At 42.5% G+C, this 20,406-nt stretch overlaps 1 protein-coding gene across 1 annotated transcript in view; it reads left to right on the top strand.

Moving 5' to 3' along the window:
* GSDMC (gasdermin C) overlaps window positions 1–18,004 on the top strand; it is a 37,534-nt gene extending 19,530 nt beyond the window's left edge. The window contains exons 4-12 of the mRNA XM_032253405.1: window positions 4,344–4,509; window positions 7,411–7,522; window positions 9,601–9,645; window positions 13,410–13,532; window positions 14,613–14,714; window positions 15,670–15,809; window positions 16,123–16,252; window positions 16,715–16,788; window positions 17,494–18,004. Coding sequence (XP_032109296.1) covers window positions 4,344–4,509; window positions 7,411–7,522; window positions 9,601–9,645; window positions 13,410–13,532; window positions 14,613–14,714; window positions 15,670–15,809; window positions 16,123–16,252; window positions 16,715–16,788; window positions 17,494–17,733 — 1,132 coding nt within the window. The 3' untranslated portion in view covers window positions 17,734–18,004. The remainder of the gene's footprint in view (window positions 1–4,343; window positions 4,510–7,410; window positions 7,523–9,600; window positions 9,646–13,409; window positions 13,533–14,612; window positions 14,715–15,669; window positions 15,810–16,122; window positions 16,253–16,714; window positions 16,789–17,493) is intronic.
* The last annotated feature ends 2,402 nt before the right edge of the window (window positions 18,005–20,406 follow it).

Raw genomic sequence — 20,406 nt, 5'->3', positions numbered from 1 at the left:
GTGTGAGCCACTGCATCTGGGTGTCATTATTTCTACAAATAAGCTTTATATCTCTTCTTCACTCTCTTATATTTCTGAAGAATATTATATTTTGTTTCACTTGATGGTGTCCCATAAGTGCCGTAAGTTTTTTTCACTCTACATTCTGATTTCTTTTTATTCCTCTGACTGGATAATTTCAAATTTTTGCTGAGTCCACTAATTCTTTCATTTCCTTGATTGAATCTGCTGTTGAAACTTTCCTAAATTTTTTCAGTTTAGTTACTATATTCTTTAGGATTTTTAAAAAATGGTTTTTATTTCTTTGTGGAACTAATTTTGTGTGTTGTTTTCTTAATTTTGTTTAGTTGTCTATCTATTTTTTCTTGTACAGCTAGTGCTCGACTTACGACCACGATTGGTGCCGACAGACTGGTCGTAACACAATTTGGTCATAAGTTGAGTAGGCTATGTGCATGTGGAGATGGTAGTGCTGCCGGAAGCTGGTCCACACTGTCGTACACCCAGCTGGGCAACGTTTGCACTGCCAGATGTGGAGCAGTCGTGGCTAGCGATTGTGGTCGTAAAGTCGAATGGTCGTAAGTTGCATAGGTCATAAGTCGATCAATACCTGTAGTTCATTGAACTTCTGAATTCTTTTTCAGTTTATTTATAGATCTCCATTTCTTTAGAGTCAGTCATTGGAGCTTTATCAGATTCCTTTGGTGGTGTTTTCTTGATACTTCATAATCTTTGTACCCTTGCATTTCTTTCTGTGCTTTTGAGGCAGCAGCCACCTCTTCCAGCCTTAACAGTTCATATCAGTGGAGACAGACCTTCACCAGTCAGTTTAACTTTGGGTTCTACATGGACTGGCTGTTAGTGTTCATGATTAAGTGTGGCTGTTTATGCTCTCTAGTCGGTGGGGCCACTGCCTGCACCCTGAGGTGGAACTGCTGTCTGTGCTTCATGGTTGGGTTGGATCATTGGCTGGGTTCTGTGGTCAGGAAGAGTTGGACTCTGCATTCAGGCAGGGCTACTGGCTGGGCTCCTTTGTAGGGTGGGGATTTTGACTGGCTTTGTGGTCAAGTAGGGCTGCTGGCTGGACTGCACAATCACTTCTTGTCAGATGTTGTTGCAGCCTGTGCTCCTGGCTTTGTGGTACTGTTGTTTAAACTATATATTGGACAGGGCTTCAGGCTGGGCTCTGATATCACCCTTGGTTGGATGGGGACCCATGAAGTGCTCCCTGACTGGGTGCACTGCTTGCCGACTGTCACGTTCAGATGGAGCCATAGACTAGGTTTTGTAATCGGTGGTGGTCTCAGGATGTGCTTTGTAGTTGGGCAGGCCACAGGCTGGGCTCCATGTTTGGGTAGGGGCACAGGCAGCACCATGTGTTGGTGCTGGGTCACTGGCTGGGAACCTGATCTAGGTAGGACTACTCACTTTGCTCCATGGTCAGTCAGGGTCACTATGAACTCCCACATTGGCTGGGTTTGTAGCCTGTGTCCCACATTTGAATGCGGTTGTAGTCAGAGCTTCAAGCCTGTGTTGGGTTGTTGATCAGGATCCTTCATGAGGCAGGGTAAGAGACTGTGCTCCACAGTTAGGCAGAGTCACCAGCTGGACTTCCTGCTTGAGTGGGGCTGGGGGCTGGGCTCTGAACTTGGGAACGGTCACTGTTTGGGCTTCCTGGTCAGGCCAGGCCAGAGGCAGTGCTCTGCAGTTAGGTATGGTTGCTGGCCGGCCTCCGTATTTGGGCAAAGTCTTAGGCTGGGCCTGAGGCTGAGCAGAATTGTTGTGGAGGATCGTTGGTCAGTTGGGGCTAGAGGCTGTGCTCCACTGTTAGGCAGGGTTGCTGGCTGGCTTTCCTGTCTTGCAAGAAACTTAGGCTGGGCTCTGAGGCTGGCATCCACAGCCAGGCTGTTCCACTTGCTAAGGATGCAAGCCAAACAGACACTGCCTACCATACTTCCTGGCCAGACAAATTTGTTGGCTTTGGTTTGCAGGTGGGCAAGCTGCTGGCTAGTTTCTCTGATTGGGTGCCACTGCTAGTAGGAATGCAGTGTCACTGCCAAGATCCATGCAGTGACTGCTGAAGCCTTGACCACTTCTTTGCTTCTAGATGACCCCAGGTGGTCTAGTCCTGCCAATTCCCTCAGTGTTCTCTGTGACATGGGACATAGCTCCTATGGACTTTGGAATGTTGTTTGAAGCTGGATATCCACTTTGGCTTTCTTTTTCACACTGAAGAAGTCATGGGCCCAGGGGAACTCCATCTATTTTGTGATGGCACTTGGGGGAGATGTGTTACTGCAAAGTGAAACTATTGCTCTTACCGTTCTAATGAGGCTGTGTATGTGTGTGTGTGTGTGTGTGTGTGTGTGTGTGTGTGTTTAAAGGGGGTGCTTCAGCCTCACCCTTGGGTTCTGGAATTTTTACAAGAGCATTTTTGTCTATGGATAATTACTAACTGAACTTTCTGTGAGGTAGTACAGGTATTGATCGACTTACGACCTATGCAACTTACGACCATTCGACTTTACAGCCACAAGCGCTAGCCACAACTGCTCCGCGTCTGGCAGTGCAAACGTTGCCCAGCTGGGTGTACGGCAGTGCGGACCAGCTTCCGGCAGCATTACCATCTCTGCGTGCATATAGCCTACTCAACTTACGACCAAATCGTGTTACGACCAGTCTGTCAGCACCAATCGTGGTCGTAAGTCGAGCAGTAGCTGTATATAGCCAAGGACCTCTCATTCTGCCTTCTTGCATATGCCACCTCTGTCCTGGGATTTAATTTACCTTCTTGTACGTTGGGAAAGATGGATATCCAATGATCCATTAAGGGCTAAACAAAAGTAAGTCTTCATGTATGGTAGAAACAGATATGTAAATTTAAATAATATTTCTATCAAGGCAAAAAACTATTAAGTAAGCAAGTAACTAAAATCACAGAATGTTGAAAGCCTAAAAGTTACTTTGACATTCCACAATTTCTGTATGCCTTTTTTTTGTGAGAATTAGAGGTAACATTTGTAAAGACTGTTCATGGTGCAAAACAGCATCTGAATTTCTGTAGCTCACAGAAAGAGAAGCATTTTTCTCACAGAGGTATATATTTCAGTATTTAAAGAGCCTGTAATTTCACAAGTAAATATTATTTGCCAGCACCAAGAGAAACAAGCCAGAACTAAAACCTTTACATAAAAAAGAAAAGGTAGTGAGATGGTTTTAATAAATGGGATGAGGGATGTGTAATGTGTTTTCACCTATAAATGTTTTGGGGTGCTCGGATAGTAATAAAAAGGATGAGGTAAAAGAGACTGGGTGGAAGGAAGGGAGTCCGTTTAGGTCTCTCTTTGGATTTAACAGTTGAACTGACATGTACAGAATAAAAAGCAAGCAAAGTAGAAAGAAAGGGGTCCTGGTGAGGTGTTTAATACCCTTGGGGTAAAATAGAGCTTGGTGTTTTCAGGATAAGGGGCGAGGTCAGTGAGTTGGAAGCTTAGACAACCAGGATAAAGGAGATACAACATGAAACCTGGAAGATAAGTAGATGTCAGATAACATAGCATCTGAGGACATGGTAAGAAGCTTGAATTTTACTACAACAGCAATGAGGAAAACCTAATATTGTGTGCTCAGTAACCTCTTCCACTGAAAAGAAAATTAAGAGTCCCTCAATATTTCACATTACTTTTGTATAGGACGCTGAATGGCTGCCTTGAGTAGAATCAAGGTTGAGCCTCAGAACTGAAATAGAGATGAAATCTATCTTCAGTCCTTCAAACCATTCAGATATCCCTGGAAACTACATAATCAGTTTCAGCCCTACCAATCTACCCACCAAGGACAATAAATCTGTAATGGTCATGAAATCATCCAGAGTCCTCCTTGCCTCATCCCACTTTATTTATCTGCTCCCCAGCCCCCCTGATTGTGCTAATGGACACATTTGGTTTGAATACTCAGCTTTCACAACAGGACCTCCTAAGGACCGTTCTCAGTTATCTGGACCTTTCTGCTTCTAGCCCTTTTTTTTCTTAGAGACCCTAGTGCTGAAATTCTATAAATTATACCTTAACAAAACCGGTATAATTTAGTAAAATATAGATGCCTTTAACAATATGATACATATACTCTCACACCTGAACCACCATCAATGGAATCTTCTCCATCCTGTATGTCAGGTAAAACATTCTGCTGCCCTAGGTACTTGAACACCCATTGGTGACCCACCTACCAAGGTCTAAAAGCATTGCATCCCTCCCAGCTCTTGAGGAGAAGGGCACCCAGGGTAACCTGAAAAGGCATCTCTTTCCCACTCTGACTCTCCTCCTCCTTCCTTAAATCCCCAGGAAACTGTTGCATCCAGAGCCGGAATATCTGAAGGGCTGTCGGAGGAGAGGGGGCAACCTGTACGTGGTGACAGACGCTGTTGAACTGATCAGTGATACTGTGCTGTGCGGCAACAGTAGTATGAATCTTTTTGGGAAGGCTTCTCTTTGGATTACTTATGGCAAGGTATAAATTTGTCCTGAAGTGGGATTGAAATACAAAAAGGTACAGCCAGTCCTGTCAATTAAGCTTCATTTTCCAGGGGGCTCTGGACTCATTCCCAGGGATTACAAGGGGTGGAGTCATTATTTCCCACTTCTCACATGTCAGTGTATCCTGACTTCTGATCTGAGAGTATATCCTAATAGCTTCCATTACAGTGTTTTAATACAGGGGGCCATGCAGTATTGACAAAAATCAGAAATATATTTAATTATTTAATATTGTGTTTTGCTTTGGTTAAATGATAAATTCAGCAGAATCTAGATGTGTGGCTGCTGTGTTATATACAGTCTAGTTTTATGGCTGGAAGAAATGAGGGACCACTAACACCAAATCCCAGTTATCAAAGTACTTTAAGCTCTAAGAAAACCTGATAAATGTTTCAAGGAGTGAAATCAAAGTATCTTCAAGTACATGTGACTTATATGAGTCATTCACAATAACCAAGTATCATATTTTTAATATGAATAAATTCATTTATCAAATATTCAGATCAAGTATGGGTGAAAGACATATAACGTTTGTGTGTGTTATAGTGTGCTTTTGAACTATGTCTGCGTAATTGGTCCTCACTTAAAAGCTTTAGAAACTAAAGAAAAAAACCTGATATGTGTACTAACTTTCCTAATGCCAGTGAATTACTACTAAAAAGTAGACAAATGGTAACAGACCCTGGAAAGCAGGAATAGTGGACTGCCACCTGCAGCAGGGGAGTAATTTTAGAAACAAGAATCCCCAAAATGTTCAATTGGAGGCACTAGCTACCTCTGAAGATAGGGTATAGGTGGGACTGAAAGTAAGAAATATTGATTGGAAATCTTTTTAAATTTTTAAAAAATGTTTATGGATATATAGAAGATATAAATATTTATGGGGTACATGAGATATTTTGTTACAGGCATACAATGTGTAATAATCATTTTAGGGTATCTTTATAAAGAACATTCAGAGCCCAAATCCATTCCCACCTCTGCACAGCCAGGCACCTACCCTCATCCACTCTGGCAGAAAACCTTCTGAAAAACTTATTCACTGTGGGCTCTAGATTTAGAGAGACTAATTACAATGATGGGTTGGGGTGAGAAGCCATATTGCAAAAGGGGAATAAGTGCATGTCCTCAATGGGAGTGAGGACATGGAGCCCTTTTCCCTACTGAGCTGCAGGCATCGCTTCCCTACCTTTTCCACTCCCACAACACACAGCTTAGGCAGGAGATTAAAGAACTATTTCCTAGGAAAGTTAACCAGTACAAAAGAAATAACTGAAAAAAACCCCAACAACTGGGGACTCCAAAGAGATAAGCTTAATCCCTGCCTGGTTGCCCCAAAGTGAAACCTCTACTCAACATACCCTGCCAATGCACGCTTAACAGCTTTCCTGCTTCACTCGTTTGTAAAACAGAAAAAAAATCACAGACACTTGAGGAAAGCCTAAAACACAAAACAAAAACACTTTGAAATCAGGAAATTGGAGGAAACAAAGATGACGTAGGGAGGTAAGAAATACTTGATCCCCCTAAAGAGATGATATTTTGTTTCCATGAAAGAATAATGCTCTGTAAAAAGGGTATTTATGGCTCTTATAAATTAAAAACAGATAGTAGAAATTTATTATTCTTTTTCTTAAATAGAAGAGTCAAAAAGCAAAATCAAAGAAATTTCCAGGAAAGAGTAAGCAAAAGGACAGGAGAATATTCATAAAAAAATTTGGAGGCCAGGCACACTGGCTCATGTCTGTAATCCCAGCACTTTGGGAGGCTGACACAGGTGGATTACTTGAGCTCAGGAGTTCAAGACCAGCCTGGGCAACATAGTGAGACCTTGTCTCTACAAAATATAAACAAAAAATTAGCCAGGTGCTGTGGCACATGCCTGTAGTTCCAGCTACTTGGGAGGCTGAGGTGGGAGAATTGCTTGAGCCTGGGAGGTTGAGGCTGTCGTGAGCCGTAATTGTGCCACTGCATTCCAGCCTGGAAGATAGAATGAAACCCTGTCTCAATTAAAACAAAACAAAACAAACTTGAGGATCAGTCAATGAGATTTAACTACTCCTGAATAATAGGAGTTCCTGAAGGGGAGAACAAAGATATAATGCAATGGGGAAAATCTTTCAGGAAAAAATACAAGGAAGGTTCTGAGACCCAAAAGAATGTGTTTCCAGAATGAAAGTGTCCACTGAAGGCATGATTTCATAAGTCAACATAGATTCATACCACAAAACGTTAAGTGTGAATTTATAGAACATTTACCCCAAAAAGAAAACCATAGATATTTCTAAAAGGGAAATAAAGTCATATTCCAGAGAATTCCAGCCTTCAATTCTATGCCCAGTCAAAATATCATATATGAGAGGTAAAATAAAAAATGCCTTTAGATGTACAAGGTCTCAAAAAAATGTGTCCCCCATCTGCTCTGGAGAGAATGAGTAAAGAGACAGAGAAGGCACAGGGACATCACATTAGCTGATAAAGGAAAGGTTGGGAGTGGAGAAAAGCAGTTTTCCCCAAGTATAAACAGTGAATATTAACTTAAACTTTGAGATATGAATATTTTAGGAAGATAGAAAGGAAATAAGGAATGAGGGAAGAGAAGGAAAACAAATTCATCATAATCAAAAAGAGAATAAATAGATATACTTAAATCTGGAAAGAAAGAAAAACATTGCAATATCAACATGAAATTGAGAAATGGGAAGATGAGAACAGGTTGAAACAAGGAAGAAAAGCAGTGATTGGAAATCGGAAGGCAGCAGTAGGGAGGATGAGAGCAGGGAATGCTGGTGTTTTTCCTCATGAGCTTTCTAGAGCCATCTGACCTTTACAATGACATGCATTTAATACTGTATTGTCTGGTTTCTCTCCTCAGGGTCAAGGTCAAGGAAAGATTTTCAGAAAGAAGGAGAAGGGACTGACTCTGAAGAAGGGCATGGTGATGGCATATAAGACAAAGCAGCTGATTTTTGAGAAAAAAGACAGGAGTAAGCAAAGCTCAGCGAGGCAGATGGGGGTAGAGAGGGGTGTCTGTTTCTCCTGAGAGAGAAATGAGAGGAAAATAACCATAATGTGCAACCTTTCCTGTTCTGCCTATCCAAGGAAATGTATGTATATTTCTTACTGTCCATCCTACCACACAGAGGCACTTCCAAGCATGGACTGGCTGAAAAGTTGCTATTGGCAGATACAGAGACAGTCTTGTACAGGGAAAATAATCCAACTTGTTCATCTTGGAGTATTGATAGCACTGGCCAAGTCCAACCCTAATCCTAACCATCCTTATTCATTTAAGCATCCTCAGCAACTCATCAGCCACAGATGCTTAACCAAGGTTACCCATAACTCCATGTTAAGGTCCTATGAGGCAACAGCAGAATCACAAACAAAACTGCAGACACAAAACCCTAAGAACATGAGGTTGAGTTTTATCTGCATCTTTCCCTCCTTCACCAGCCTCAAAATGCACAGTTCCTGATCACACACTTTGGGTTCAGACTCCCTGTGGGCAGAAGCATCTGTGTCAGTTGCATGCCTGGGTGTGATGGTGGGTGCTGGGAACACAATCGGCTCTCAGAGTCCTTGTCCTCTCCCTTCCCAAATGCTGAGTCCCAGCTGAAGCTCATTCTAACACAGATTGAGCTCAGCTCCCCCTTCTCCCACACTCACTCTCACACTCTACTGCCTAAAGTATCCTCACGGCAACATGGCCAAGGGAGTGTCCTGATGTCAGTTACCTCTCATCAGTGGCCATAGACAGGATGAGGCCGAACTCTCCCATCTTTCACAGCTAGTGGATTCTGGCTTCTGGAAAACTGACCATATTCAAAGCAGCTCTCTCAGGAGGAGAAGGGGTGAGAATGGGATTTCCACTTTCAGGAGAGGTCAGAGACTCTTGCTGAGGGCACCAGGAGATGGTGGCCCTATTAAAGGTCATGGTGAATTATAAGATGATTTTAATATATGTGATAAGATTATTTTAATATATCACATAATGTGATTTTAATATTGAAGGAAAAGAAAAGGAGCCCTAGTTTCAAAATATCATAATCATCAACAACAAATCAAAAATGATGTGATCAGATAAAAGGGGACTCCACAGGACATGATGTGGTGGTATCCAGATAGAATCAAATCAGTTTTCATTGGTGACCGAAGGCAGGTGGACTCATTGGAGAATAAACCACAGTGGTTGAAGTATGAATGCAAAGAGAGAAAATGGGGACCCAATGTGTAGATGACTCTTGAAGAAAGTTGGCTGTGAGGGGATGCTAGGTAGGAGGAGGTGGTCACTAAATTAGGTCCCATAGCTTAGGGAAAGGGATTTATAAGTTGGCAAAGACGTGAGCCTGTTGTCAGGCTACAGGAAATATCCTGATGAACTGGAGAGGGTGAAGATGAATTGGAGTCAGTTGCATTGCTAGACATGTATCTCCAATCCTTGCATCAACTACGGAGAGAAGGTCTCATTTCCATTTTACAGATGTGGTGTCTGACATAGAAGAGTGCCACTCTCCCTGCTAGTAGTCAGAACATGACTTGCAGTCACTGCTGTGAGGTTAGTTTTTCCTCTAACTTCATTCATTCATTTCCTCTAAGCTTTTCAACACCTATACAAACTTTTTGTCTTTTTCATGGACTCTTTCCGCTGTTGAACACTTGCACTTTAGTGTTAGGTGAGTTTTAGACCTCAGCACATTTCTCTACATGGAATGTGAAATCATCCAAGAAGATGCCAGATTGGGAGTGGTAAGTAAGGCAGGTCAGTAAGAAAAGGGCAGCAGGAGGCAGTCCTAACCTCCTGAAGGTCAAAGGAAGCTGAGTTCCTTTACTCTATCAAGATAATTTCTAAATGTTGGATGGCAAAATGATTACCCAAAGTGCATATTTACATGCAGGTTCCAGGGCACCCTTCAAAGTGATTCAGAAGACACAGAGTGAGGCCAGTGGTCAGATTTAACAGCATTCCAGTGGTTTTGATACAAGGGGTTCCGTGGTCCAGGTATAGGGTATGGGAAAGACTCAGGCAGATATAACTCTCCTAATGAACTTCTTTTCCATTCAGCCATTCTCATCACAGATGATGATGAACGGAGCACCTTTCAAGATGGTGAGTTCCTAAGTCTGGTTTATTTTATTTTTATTAAAATTTTTTTTTGTGAGTACATAGTAGGTATATATATTTATGGGGTATGTGAGGTGTTTTGACACAGACATGCAATGTGCAATAATTACTTCATGGAAAAATGTAGTATTCATTCCCTCAAGCATTTATCCTCTGTGTTACAAGCAATCTAGTTATTCTCTTTTAGTTTTCAAAAAATGTACAATTAAATTATTTTTACTGTAGTCACCCTGTTGTGCTATCAAATGCTAGGTATTATTCATTCTTTCTAGCTTTCAAAAATGTGCCCATTAACCATACATATCTATCCCCCAGATTCCTCCCCATCCTTCCCAGTCTCGGGTAGCATCCCTCTGTGTTCAACTGTTTTGATTTTTGCATCCCACAAGTAAGTGATAACATAAGATGTTTGTCTTTCACTCCCTGACTTATTTCACTTAACATAATGACTTCCACTTTCATTTATGTTGTTGCAAATAATAGGATCTCATTCTTTTTTAGGGTGAATAGTATTCCATTATGTATAGGTGTCATATTTTCTTTACCCATTCATCTGTTGATGAACTCTCATTTTGCTTCCAAATCTTGACTATGTGAACAGTGTTGCAACAAACATGGGAGTGCAGATATCTCTTTGGTATACTGATTACCTGCCTATTGGTATATACACCCAGCAGTGAGATTACTGGATTATATGGTAGCTCTATTTTTAGTTTTTTGAGGAAACTGTTCTCCAGAGTGGTTGTACTAATTTACATTCCCATCAACAGCATTTGAGAACCCCTTTTACTCTGCATCCTCCCCAGCATGTGTTATTGCCTGTCTTTTAGCTATAAGCCATTTTAACAGGGGTGAGATGATATCTCATTGTACTTTTGATTTGCATTTCTCATATGATAAATGATGTTGATCAGCTTTTCATATGTTTGTTTGCTATTTATATGTCTTCTTTTGAGAAATGTCTACTCATATCTTTTGCTCATTTTAAGTCAGATAATTAGATTTATTTCTATAGAATCATTTGAACTTCTTAAATATTCTTGTTATTAATCCCTCTCGAATGGGTAGAGAAATGGGTAGTTTCTCTGATTCTGTGGGTTGCGTCTTCACTTTGTTGATTGTTTCCTTTGCTGTGAAGAAGCGTTTTAACTTGATGTGATCCCATTTTTCTATTTTTAGTTGCCATTGCTTGTGGGGTGTTTACTCAAGAAATCTTTGCCCAGACCATTGTCCTGAAGGTTGCCTTAAAGTTTTATTTTAGTAGTTTCATAGTTTGAGGCCTTAGATTTAAGTCTTTAAATGATTTTGATTTGATTTTGTATATGGTGAGAAATAGGAGTCTAGTTTCATTCTCTTGGATATGGATATCCAGCTTTCCCAGCAGTATTTATTGAAGAGACTGTCCTTTTTCCATTGTATGTTCTTGGCACCTTTGTCAAAAATAAGTTCACTGTAGGCACATGGATTTGTTTCTAGGTTCTCTATTTTGTTCCATTGGTCTGTGTGTCTTTTTTTTTTTTTTATGCCAGTATCATGTTGTTTTGGTTACTATAGCTCTGCAGAATAATTTGAAGTCAGGTAATGTGATTCTTTTGGTTTTGTTCTTTTTGCTGAGGATAGCTTTGACTATTCTGGGTCTTTTGTAGTTTCATATAAATATTAAAATTCTTTTTTCTTTCTGTGAAGAATGTCACTGGTGTTTTGATAGGAATTGCATTGAATCTATAGATTGCTTTGGAGAGTATGGACAATTTAACAATATTAATGATTCCAATCCATGAACATGGAATATCTTTCCATTTTTTTGTGTCTTCTTTAATCTTTTTCATCAATGTTTTATAATTTTTGTTGTAGAGATCTTTTACTTCTTTGGTTAATTCCTAGGTATTTACTTTTATCCCTATCATCAATGGGATTAGTTTTTTAATTTCTTTTTTAGAGTGTTCACTGTTGGCATATAGAAATGTGAGGTCATGTTTTCCTGGGTGATCCTGATCCTTGTAGATATTTTGTGATATCTAGGCATTGATGAGTTAGGTATTTATTGTAGTCTTCTTAGTCTAGGCTTGTTTGTGCCTGTCCTTGAGAAGGCTTTCCAGGTATTCAAAGGGAGTTGGACTCCCTGTTTAGTATCTCTGTGGTTGTTGCAGATTCGTAGAGGTTCTGCTTTGGTGGCCTTGAATAAGATCCAGAATAATTATCTAGATTTCCAGGCAAAGAATCTTGTCCTTTCCCTTACTTTCTCCCAAACAAACGGAGTCTCTCTCTCTCTTTGCTGAGCCACCTGGAACTGGGAGTGTGGTGATGCAAGCACCCCTGTGGCTACTACCACTGGCACTGCACTGGGTTAGACCTGAAGCCGGCCCAGTGCTGGGTCTCACCCCTGGCCTGCTGTAACCACTATCTGGCTACTACCTGTGTTCACTCAAGGCCCTAGGGCTTTACAATCAGCAGGTGACAAGGCCAGTGAGGTTTTTGTACTTCCCTTCAGAGCAGTGAGTTTTCCCAGGCCCTGGGTGGGTACAGAGATGCTGTCTGGGGGCTAGGGATTGGAGTCAAAAACCTCACAGATTTACCTTATGTTCTACTCTACTGCTGCTAAGCTGTCCCTCAAATTACAAGACAAAGTTTTTCCACTGTTCCTTTCCCTTTTCACAGGCAGGGGAACTCTCTCTGTGGCCACATTATCACTGACCCATGGGGAGTCTCTGCCAGGTCACTGCATATGTTTGCTGACAGCCCAAGACTGGGCTTATCCGTCAGCTTATGGTAAATGCTGTGTGGCCTGGGTCTCACCCTTTAGGGAAGTGGGCTCTCCTCTGGCCCAGGGCAGGTCCAGAAATGCTGTTAAAGAGCCTAGGCCTGGTCTGGAGGGACCCGAGAGCCTGTTTGGTACACTGTGTCACTGTGGCTGAGCTCGTACCTAAGATGCAAGACAAAGCTTCCTTTACTGTTCCCTCTGCTTTTCTCAAACAGAAGGAGTCTTTTACCACTGCCATCACAGCTGGGAATGTGCTGGGTCACACATTTAGTCAGCACATCTCAGAGCCCAAGGCCCACTACATATATATGGATACTGCTGCTGGCTATTTAGGGCCCAGTGGTTCTTTATTCAGCAGGTGATGAATTCTGCCAGGGCTGTGCTCCTCCATTCAAGGCAGTAGGTTCCCTTTTCACCCAGGGGTGTCTAGAGATGTTATCCAGGAGTTAGGGCTTGGAATGGGGGCCTCACAACTCTGCCCAGTCTCCTATCTTACTGTGGCTGAGATGGTTTCCAAGATGCAGGACAAAATTTCTGTGCTCTTTGCTCCCTTCTACTTAACCAAAGGGAATGACACACTTTCATTGCTGTGAGCTGCCCTGCCTGAGATTAAGGGCAGGGTAGCACAAGCACCTTTTTTTTAGCGACCCCAGCTAGTGTCTCTCTGGGTCATGTGTCACTCTAGTCCTCTGGCTCTGAGCCCAGCTCAGCATTAGAAATTGCCTAAAAATTGTAGTCCTCATGTCCTAGACTGACCTTTAAGTTCTCCTAGGACTCCAGAGCACTTTGGCTGGCATTAGTGAGGCTTACCAGGAAACTTGAGTTCTGAAAGAAGGAATGGGCAATTCCCCTTTTACTAGGTCTGGCCCAAATGCTCCCTTTGTGCACTGGCACTGATGAGCTCAGCCTGGCTCTGCGCTCTGCTATGACAAGGCAGCACTGAGTTCAATGTAATGCTACACAGTCACTGTGCCCTCTCTCTCCCAAGTGTACAGAATTTCCGAGAGGCTAGGGTACAGTGTGGCGATGAATGAGGAATGGCTACGGTCATTCACTACCATCTCTCCAACCCTCTTGAAAGCCTCATCCAATGATATAAAGTTAAAACTGGGTACTGTGATTGCTCACCTGATTTTTGGTTCTGTGATGGTGCTTTTCTTTGTGCAGATAGTTCTTAAAATTTGGTGTTTGGTGTTTGTATGAACCATGAAGGCTTCTGTTGCACCATCTTGCTCATCCTCCTCTGGCAGTTTTTTTTTTTTTTTTTTTTGCCTAGAACTTAGGCACTACTTATCCCTGACCCCCTTTGGATTCCCACAAAAGCCCTGCTTGGGCACAGCTGCCACAGACCCACAGAGAACACTCCCCCAGTCAGGCTCCTCCATTATCTCCAACTGTCCCCTTCCTCTGACCCAGTTACTATCCCCCAGGGCCACAGGGAAACCAGACTTTCTCATTTAAACATTGGGATAGGCGTGAGTTTGTTGGGGAAAGAGGCTGCCTGGGGATCCATCTCCCTGGGGAAGTTTTTCAACCGAACTGATGGTTCATGTGAGAAAAAAGGGGAGGAGAGAAAAGTTAGAGGTGAGACCAAGAGGGAAATAAGTAGCAGAGGAAAAGTAGGGGTAGGCTAACGTTTGATGAGTAAAAGCCTTTCTTTCTCTTTCCAGAGGAATTTGCGAAACTGCGTTACTATAGTGAGGAAATCCGCCAACTGCATTTTCTAAGTGAGTGGAACCTGGCCCTCCCCTCCCAGGACAATCTGCACAACAAAACCCCACCTGATTGCCTTTGCTGCTACTACCCAAGATCCTGGGGTCTGGCCTCCTGGGATAAGGGCAGGAGCAGATAGAGAAGAGGGGTTCAGGAAAAGCAGGGCAGAAGGCCGGAACAATCCAGTATTTGAGCCTCTTTGGTGAGGAATTTCTTTTCTCTTTTTATCATACAAACTAGGTGACATCCTCCCAATAGGTGAGTGTGAATTTGCTGGAGGTGAGGGCAGGGATCCCATCCTGCACACAGGGGTAAGTAAGGCAGATTTCCCCTGCCTTGCCTTTGCCACCATTGTCTTAGGGCCTGGCCCTTGGTCATGTGGAATGGGAAGGGTTCAGAAAGGCTAGATAATGGAGGGATGCACGGGGATGGAGGCAGGAAGAAGTTAAGCAAGGGGAAGGAAGTGGTAGGAGAGCAGAATCCTTCAAAACATCTCAAAAGCAAATTTGGTGGGGGATGAGGAAGGGAGATGCTGACTTGATTCTCATTCCAGGACGAATAGAAGAACCTTTCTGGCAAAGTGAGTATTTATTAAGGGAGACCTTGGGGCTTCTGGGTGGGAGCTGCAAGTCTGAGCACCCAAACTGGTAGTTTTCATGCCAGTCAGAAACTGAGGTCCACTTCCAAATTTACACTTTGCTCATGAAACAAACATTTATTGAGGACTTAATGGACACTGAGCATTATTCTGAACCTGAAAATTATGGCAGTGAACCAAACAGACATAAATTCTTGCCTCTTTGGAGCTTCCAATCCAGTGATCCCTCATCTCAATCAGATTACCCTGAGGGCACCTGGTGCCTCCTAGGAGAGACAGAGAGCCCCAATATGCAGCCTGAGGTTCATTCTTCATCGACATTGAGGATTCTGGCAAAATTGCATGATAATAAGGGTAGCTTATATGTGCCAAGTGTCTTACATATATACACTCTGTCTTGTTTTTTTGAGATGGGCTGTTGCTATGTTGACCAGGCTGGTCTTGAACTCCTGGCCTCAAGCAGTCCCCCCATCTCATCCTCCCCAAATGCTGGGATTACAGGCATAAGCAAGCATGCTTGGCCTACATAAACTCTTTTAATACTCATAACATCTCATTTAACAAACATGGAAACTGATTCCAGAGCACCCAGGATTTTTGCCTCTAAAGCCCAATGCTAGATTTTACAGTATTCCTGACATGTTCTAGACATGACCACTTTGTCATTCTCTTCCACCTGCGATGACGTCATTTCAGAATCTCAATCTCTGCTCCCAGTATTGTTTCCTCCTTTGAGAGCACTGGATTGTCCATCTTTTTAGCTTCTTGTGACAGCTTTGTTCCCAGAGCTCAAGCATGCCATCAGCAGAGACAATTTTGGTTAGCAGCTGAAAGGGATGGAGGAGTTCGGCGCATATGCAAACAGGCTGTCATTCCATGGATGTTCTAATTGAAGAATTGTCCCCACTTTCTGGTTGGTGTTGATGCCTGAGAACAGATTTCAAGCATCTACAAGAGGAGGTTTCCCAGAATACAGAGGCACTGGCCCAGCTCTCAAAGGATGTTCAGGGTGTCGTGTTCTCTAGTATCCTGGCCATGCTCAGAGATGGAGAGGATCTGCAGGACCTGATGTACATGGTGAGGCGTTCCACAGTTGCATAGGTCTGGTAAAAGCTGTAAATGGGATTGTTTGGGAGCTATGACTACCAAGTTACATGGGGGAGGAAGAATAAGCAAGATGCCAGGGGGATGAGAAAGACTGGGGGCTCTGGCACCCAGGCACACTGGGCCAGGATGTGTCAACCCCCACATACTGAGGCTGCTTGAAATCCCCTGGGAGAGGTAGAGAACCCTTACCCCTACCCTTTGGTTATCACCAGTAGACACAGGCAAATAATATAACATTACTGTTATTAGTATTATTATTAACAATAGTACCTGTCTTCTATAGCTGAAATTGGACAGCTCAGGTCATTTGGCTGGCCCTGGTAGTTCCATCCTAAAGATACTTCAACAGGATTCAGAGCATGCATTGTCTAAATCAAAGGAAGCCATTCTTTATCTCTTTGAAGCCATAATGGGTAAGAGTAATTAAAGGGAAGAACGGGAGAGTCATAAGGTTGGTCCCCAGAACCCCCAAAAAGCTGTGTTATATGCCACATCTCCAAAGCCCTTTGAATGCCATGGTCTTTTGTCCTTACATCACAGCTCTCTCTAAGATCAGAGGGCTCACTGTGATAACTTGCCATATGATACAGAATGAATTTAAGGTCTAGGAAGTCACCAGCTCATGTTCATCCACAGATCACTGGAGGTGGGTGATTTCAGCCTTCAGCCCTTGAATCCCATCCTTTTGTCCCTCTTATTTAGCATCCTGGAGACCATTCTCAAGGACTTCCCAGGGCAGAGAATTTGATCTTCAAGTCTAATGGGTTTATTCCTCTGTCTTAGAGTTATTCTCTCAGGGGGTCTCCTGCTTTAGAGTAGGAAGAAAAATCTGGATTCTTCACTACTGTCTTTCCCCACATGTTCTCCACCCTCAGTGCTGACTGTCATCCAACACGATTTGCTGGCCTATTCCATGGAGAAGAGGATCCTGCTTCAGCAACAGGAGCTGGTGAGGACGTCCCAGGGACCAGAAGTTCAGGGAAGGGGATGAGGAAACCAGAGTTAAGAAGAATGATTCTGAGGAAAGAAAGATGATACAGGTTTATGCCAAGAGAGGAGTCCTGATCCCAGGGTGGCCACTGGGAAGTCCCTAGTTGCAGTGTCCTTCTGGAGACCTGACCCAGTGGGTAAGAGTCTCCCTCAGGAGGGTCTCAGTTTCCATGGCAATCCCTGCAGCATTCCCCAGCAGGTCTAAAATAGCCACATAGGAGTACAGGACTTTAAGGTCTAAGGGGATATAATATTCCTGCTCTAGTTACACTGTTACCATCTGCTGATCACTCCTGCTCTAGTTACACTGTTATGATTTGCTAATTTCTCTATTTTTCTCTCTCCAAGTATATGTATATATAAATACATACCTTTATATGCATATACCATATACATACATATGTGCATATACATTTAAAAATAAAAACACTTACCACTATTCTACAAGGGGAGTTTTATTTTCACCTTCACAGACATGGAATCTGATTTCCAATAACTTGATCTGCTGATCATAGGATACGACCAGCATGTTACTCCTGGTCCTCTGGATCCCAAAGCTCTTGTTCCTTCTATTATCCTCCATGGGACCCTGGCTGCTGGGGTAGAAGCCTTCTTTTCCTGATCTTAAAGGCTGGTCTGTAGAATCTGATCATCCTTCTTCTAGGTAAGGAGCATCCTGGAGCCGAACTTCAGATACCCCTGGAACATTCCCTTCACCCTCAAGCCTGAGCTCCTTGCCCCACTCCAGAGTGAGGATTTGGCCATCACCTATGGCCTGCTGGAGGAGTGTGGCCTGAGGATGGAGCTGGATAGCCCCAGGTCAACCTGGGATCTAACCGTGAAGATGCCCCTGTCTGCCCTCTATGGTACTCTGTCATTGCTGCAGCAGCTGGCTGAGGCCTAAGCCCTCCCTGATGGGCAGTCAGTCCAGAGATGCTGGCCCCTGCCCAGTCTATGCTGTGAGTATCTTTAGGGGTGCAAACTCTGCTCTTCCAGGTGGAGTAGAGACGGCCATGGGTAGAGACTTTAGGAAATGTTTTGGGGGTGGTGGAATACTCTATATATTGACAAGGGTTTATATATTTATCAAAACTCCTCAATAGTATGTTAAAGATGTAAGCATTTCACTATGTTTAAATTTTCCTTCAAAATAATAAAAACAAATACTGACTCTAGTTCATGGTATGCGTTTTGAATTGTTTTGGGCAAAGTGTACCGAAAATGTTAGACAACTTACATTGAAATGCAACAAAAAGTAAGTTGACTTGATAATAGACAGATATGTGACCAAAGAAATGTGATAAAGTATTAATAATTGGGGAATATGGGTGAAGAATGTAGAAGAGTTTTTTTTTTTAACTCTTGAAACGTGTGACTCTGAAATTGTTTCACATCAAATGTTAGGCCCCAAATATGTGTGTTTGTGTGTGTGTGTATGTGTATATTCCTCAATTACTAACATTTTGTCACATTTTCTTGATCATGGATCTGTCTCATCCTGTGCTCTCTGTGTCATTTGCTAATGCCACCTGGCCTTCTGAGCTGCAAGCTGGGAGTCCACCTCGACTCGTCTCTCTCCTTAACCCCCGATCAACACAGTCCAGCCAACTCACCATCGCCCTCCTCTTCTCACCTGGACAGCAGGTCCAGTGCTCCCAGCTGATTTTCCCACCACCATCTTGTTCTCTTCAAATTCTCCATAAATCCTAGTGGCTCATATCACAGCAGGCATGGGGAATAATTAAAAAAATGCAACCTTTATGTGTCACTCCTCTGCCTAAAATCCTTTAGAAGCCCCCTGTCATCTAGAATCATCAACCAAGATTTTAAACATGATGTCTCATCAGAATCACATTGGCCTGCATTTTCACATGACAATAATCAAGTGAATAATCACCCATTCACTCCAGTATATTCCAGTAATCCCTATTGCTCACATCGTGTCTCACTTTTAGACAGTGTTTACTTATTTTCTGCTAAAAAAAAAGAAGGCAAGGAAGTGAATTCTCCCATCTTGCTCTTCTACCATCTCCTATCTCCCAATTATTTTATTATTTGTAAATTGCCAAGTAGTGTAACCGTATTCCTCATGGTTGTTTAGTGTTAATTCTTTATTTAATTTTTTTTCTTTTGAGACAGTCTCACTCCGTCACCCAGGCTGGAGCGTGGTGGCATGATCTTGGCTCACTGCAACCTCCACCTCCCAGGTACAAGTGATTCTTGTACCTCAGCCTCCTGAATAGTTGGGATTACAGGCATGCACTATTACACCCGACTAATTTTTGTATATATTAATTTTTTGTAGAGATGGGGTTTCATGATGTTGGCTAGGCTGGTCTTGAACTCTTGGTCTCAAGTAATCTGTCTGCTTTGGCCTCCCAAAGTGCTAGGATTACAGGAATGAGTTCACAGACTATTTAAATTTATTCATTGGTAACTAACAGTCGTTTTATTCCTTGAATGGCTGTGATCAAATAATTTTTTCAGTAGTGCTTCACTCCTCAAGTCCCTTCATATTTGAAAACTTTTGCCTCTTGTCTTTATTCTTGAGGATCTCCTTGGAGAGAGATTCTAGTCAAACTTCTTGCCCTCAGTCTTTTGTGGCCATGCAAAGGTCTCCTGTTGACTTATTGATACTTTGAAGAAGATCAAGGCCAGTAAAATTTTCTCAAACTCTCCACAAATACATCTAAATGTATGCCTGAAGAATTGTTTCTTCATCCTTGAAGTTAAGCACTTTAACCAGGCAATACCTGTGTCTCAGTCACTCTGTGTCACTTTTCCTGGGACACTGTGCCTTTTGAGCTGCAGATCCAATTCAGGAAAATTTCCTGTTATAATAATAAAATAGCTTTTCTATGTGTTAGGTTCTCTACCTCACAGATGTCAGTCGTCCTTTAGGATTCTCCATATATTATCTTGCCTAATTCCCGCATCTTTGATTTTTCTTTTTCATCTGCATTCTCTGAGATCATAGCAGGTCTTTCCTCTATGTCTGAAGCTCAACTCTCAGTATAATTCCTTTCCACTTTATCAGTTCAGATATGGTGTTGTGATCTTCAGTTCATTTCCTTAACTTTGCAGTCTCTCTTTTCACATATTTCTATTTTACCTTTGCAACTTTGAGGTTTTGCCTTATTAAAGTATTTCTCTTAAATTCTTCTATGGCACAAAACAGTTCTTTTTCTTGAGCTGCATTTTCCCCCTGAATTGATTCCTTCACACTCTTCTTTTCCTGTAGTGTTTTGTCTGGAACCTCTGTCGCCCCCCTACATTTTCCCTGGTAATGCTCATCGCAGCTCTGCCCAAACTCTATTTGTACAAAGACAATAGGGTAAATGAGTTTTTCTCAACTCTCTTACCGATTAAATGAGATGGCTTCTGTTCCTCTGCAAACTATGGATTGAAAACTGTGTTTTCCAGTGCTTAAGGTCATGGCATGTGGAAGGGAAAGAGGGCTCACCTGGGGCTTTGGCCAGTCTTGGATGATCGCCCGGCCTCTCTTGCATCTTCTATGATTTTAAACATTCTCTGTACCTGAGTTCCCTTACCTCATAAAGGGATTTTACCCTTTTTG

This window comes from Sapajus apella, unplaced genomic scaffold (assembly GCF_009761245.1).
Source record: "Sapajus apella isolate SASKATOON/1434 unplaced genomic scaffold, GSC_monkey_1.0 scaffold3, whole genome shotgun sequence".
NCBI classification, from domain to species: domain Eukaryota; kingdom Metazoa; phylum Chordata; class Mammalia; order Primates; family Cebidae; genus Sapajus; species Sapajus apella.
This window is presented reverse-complemented; position numbering and strand designations above follow the sequence as displayed.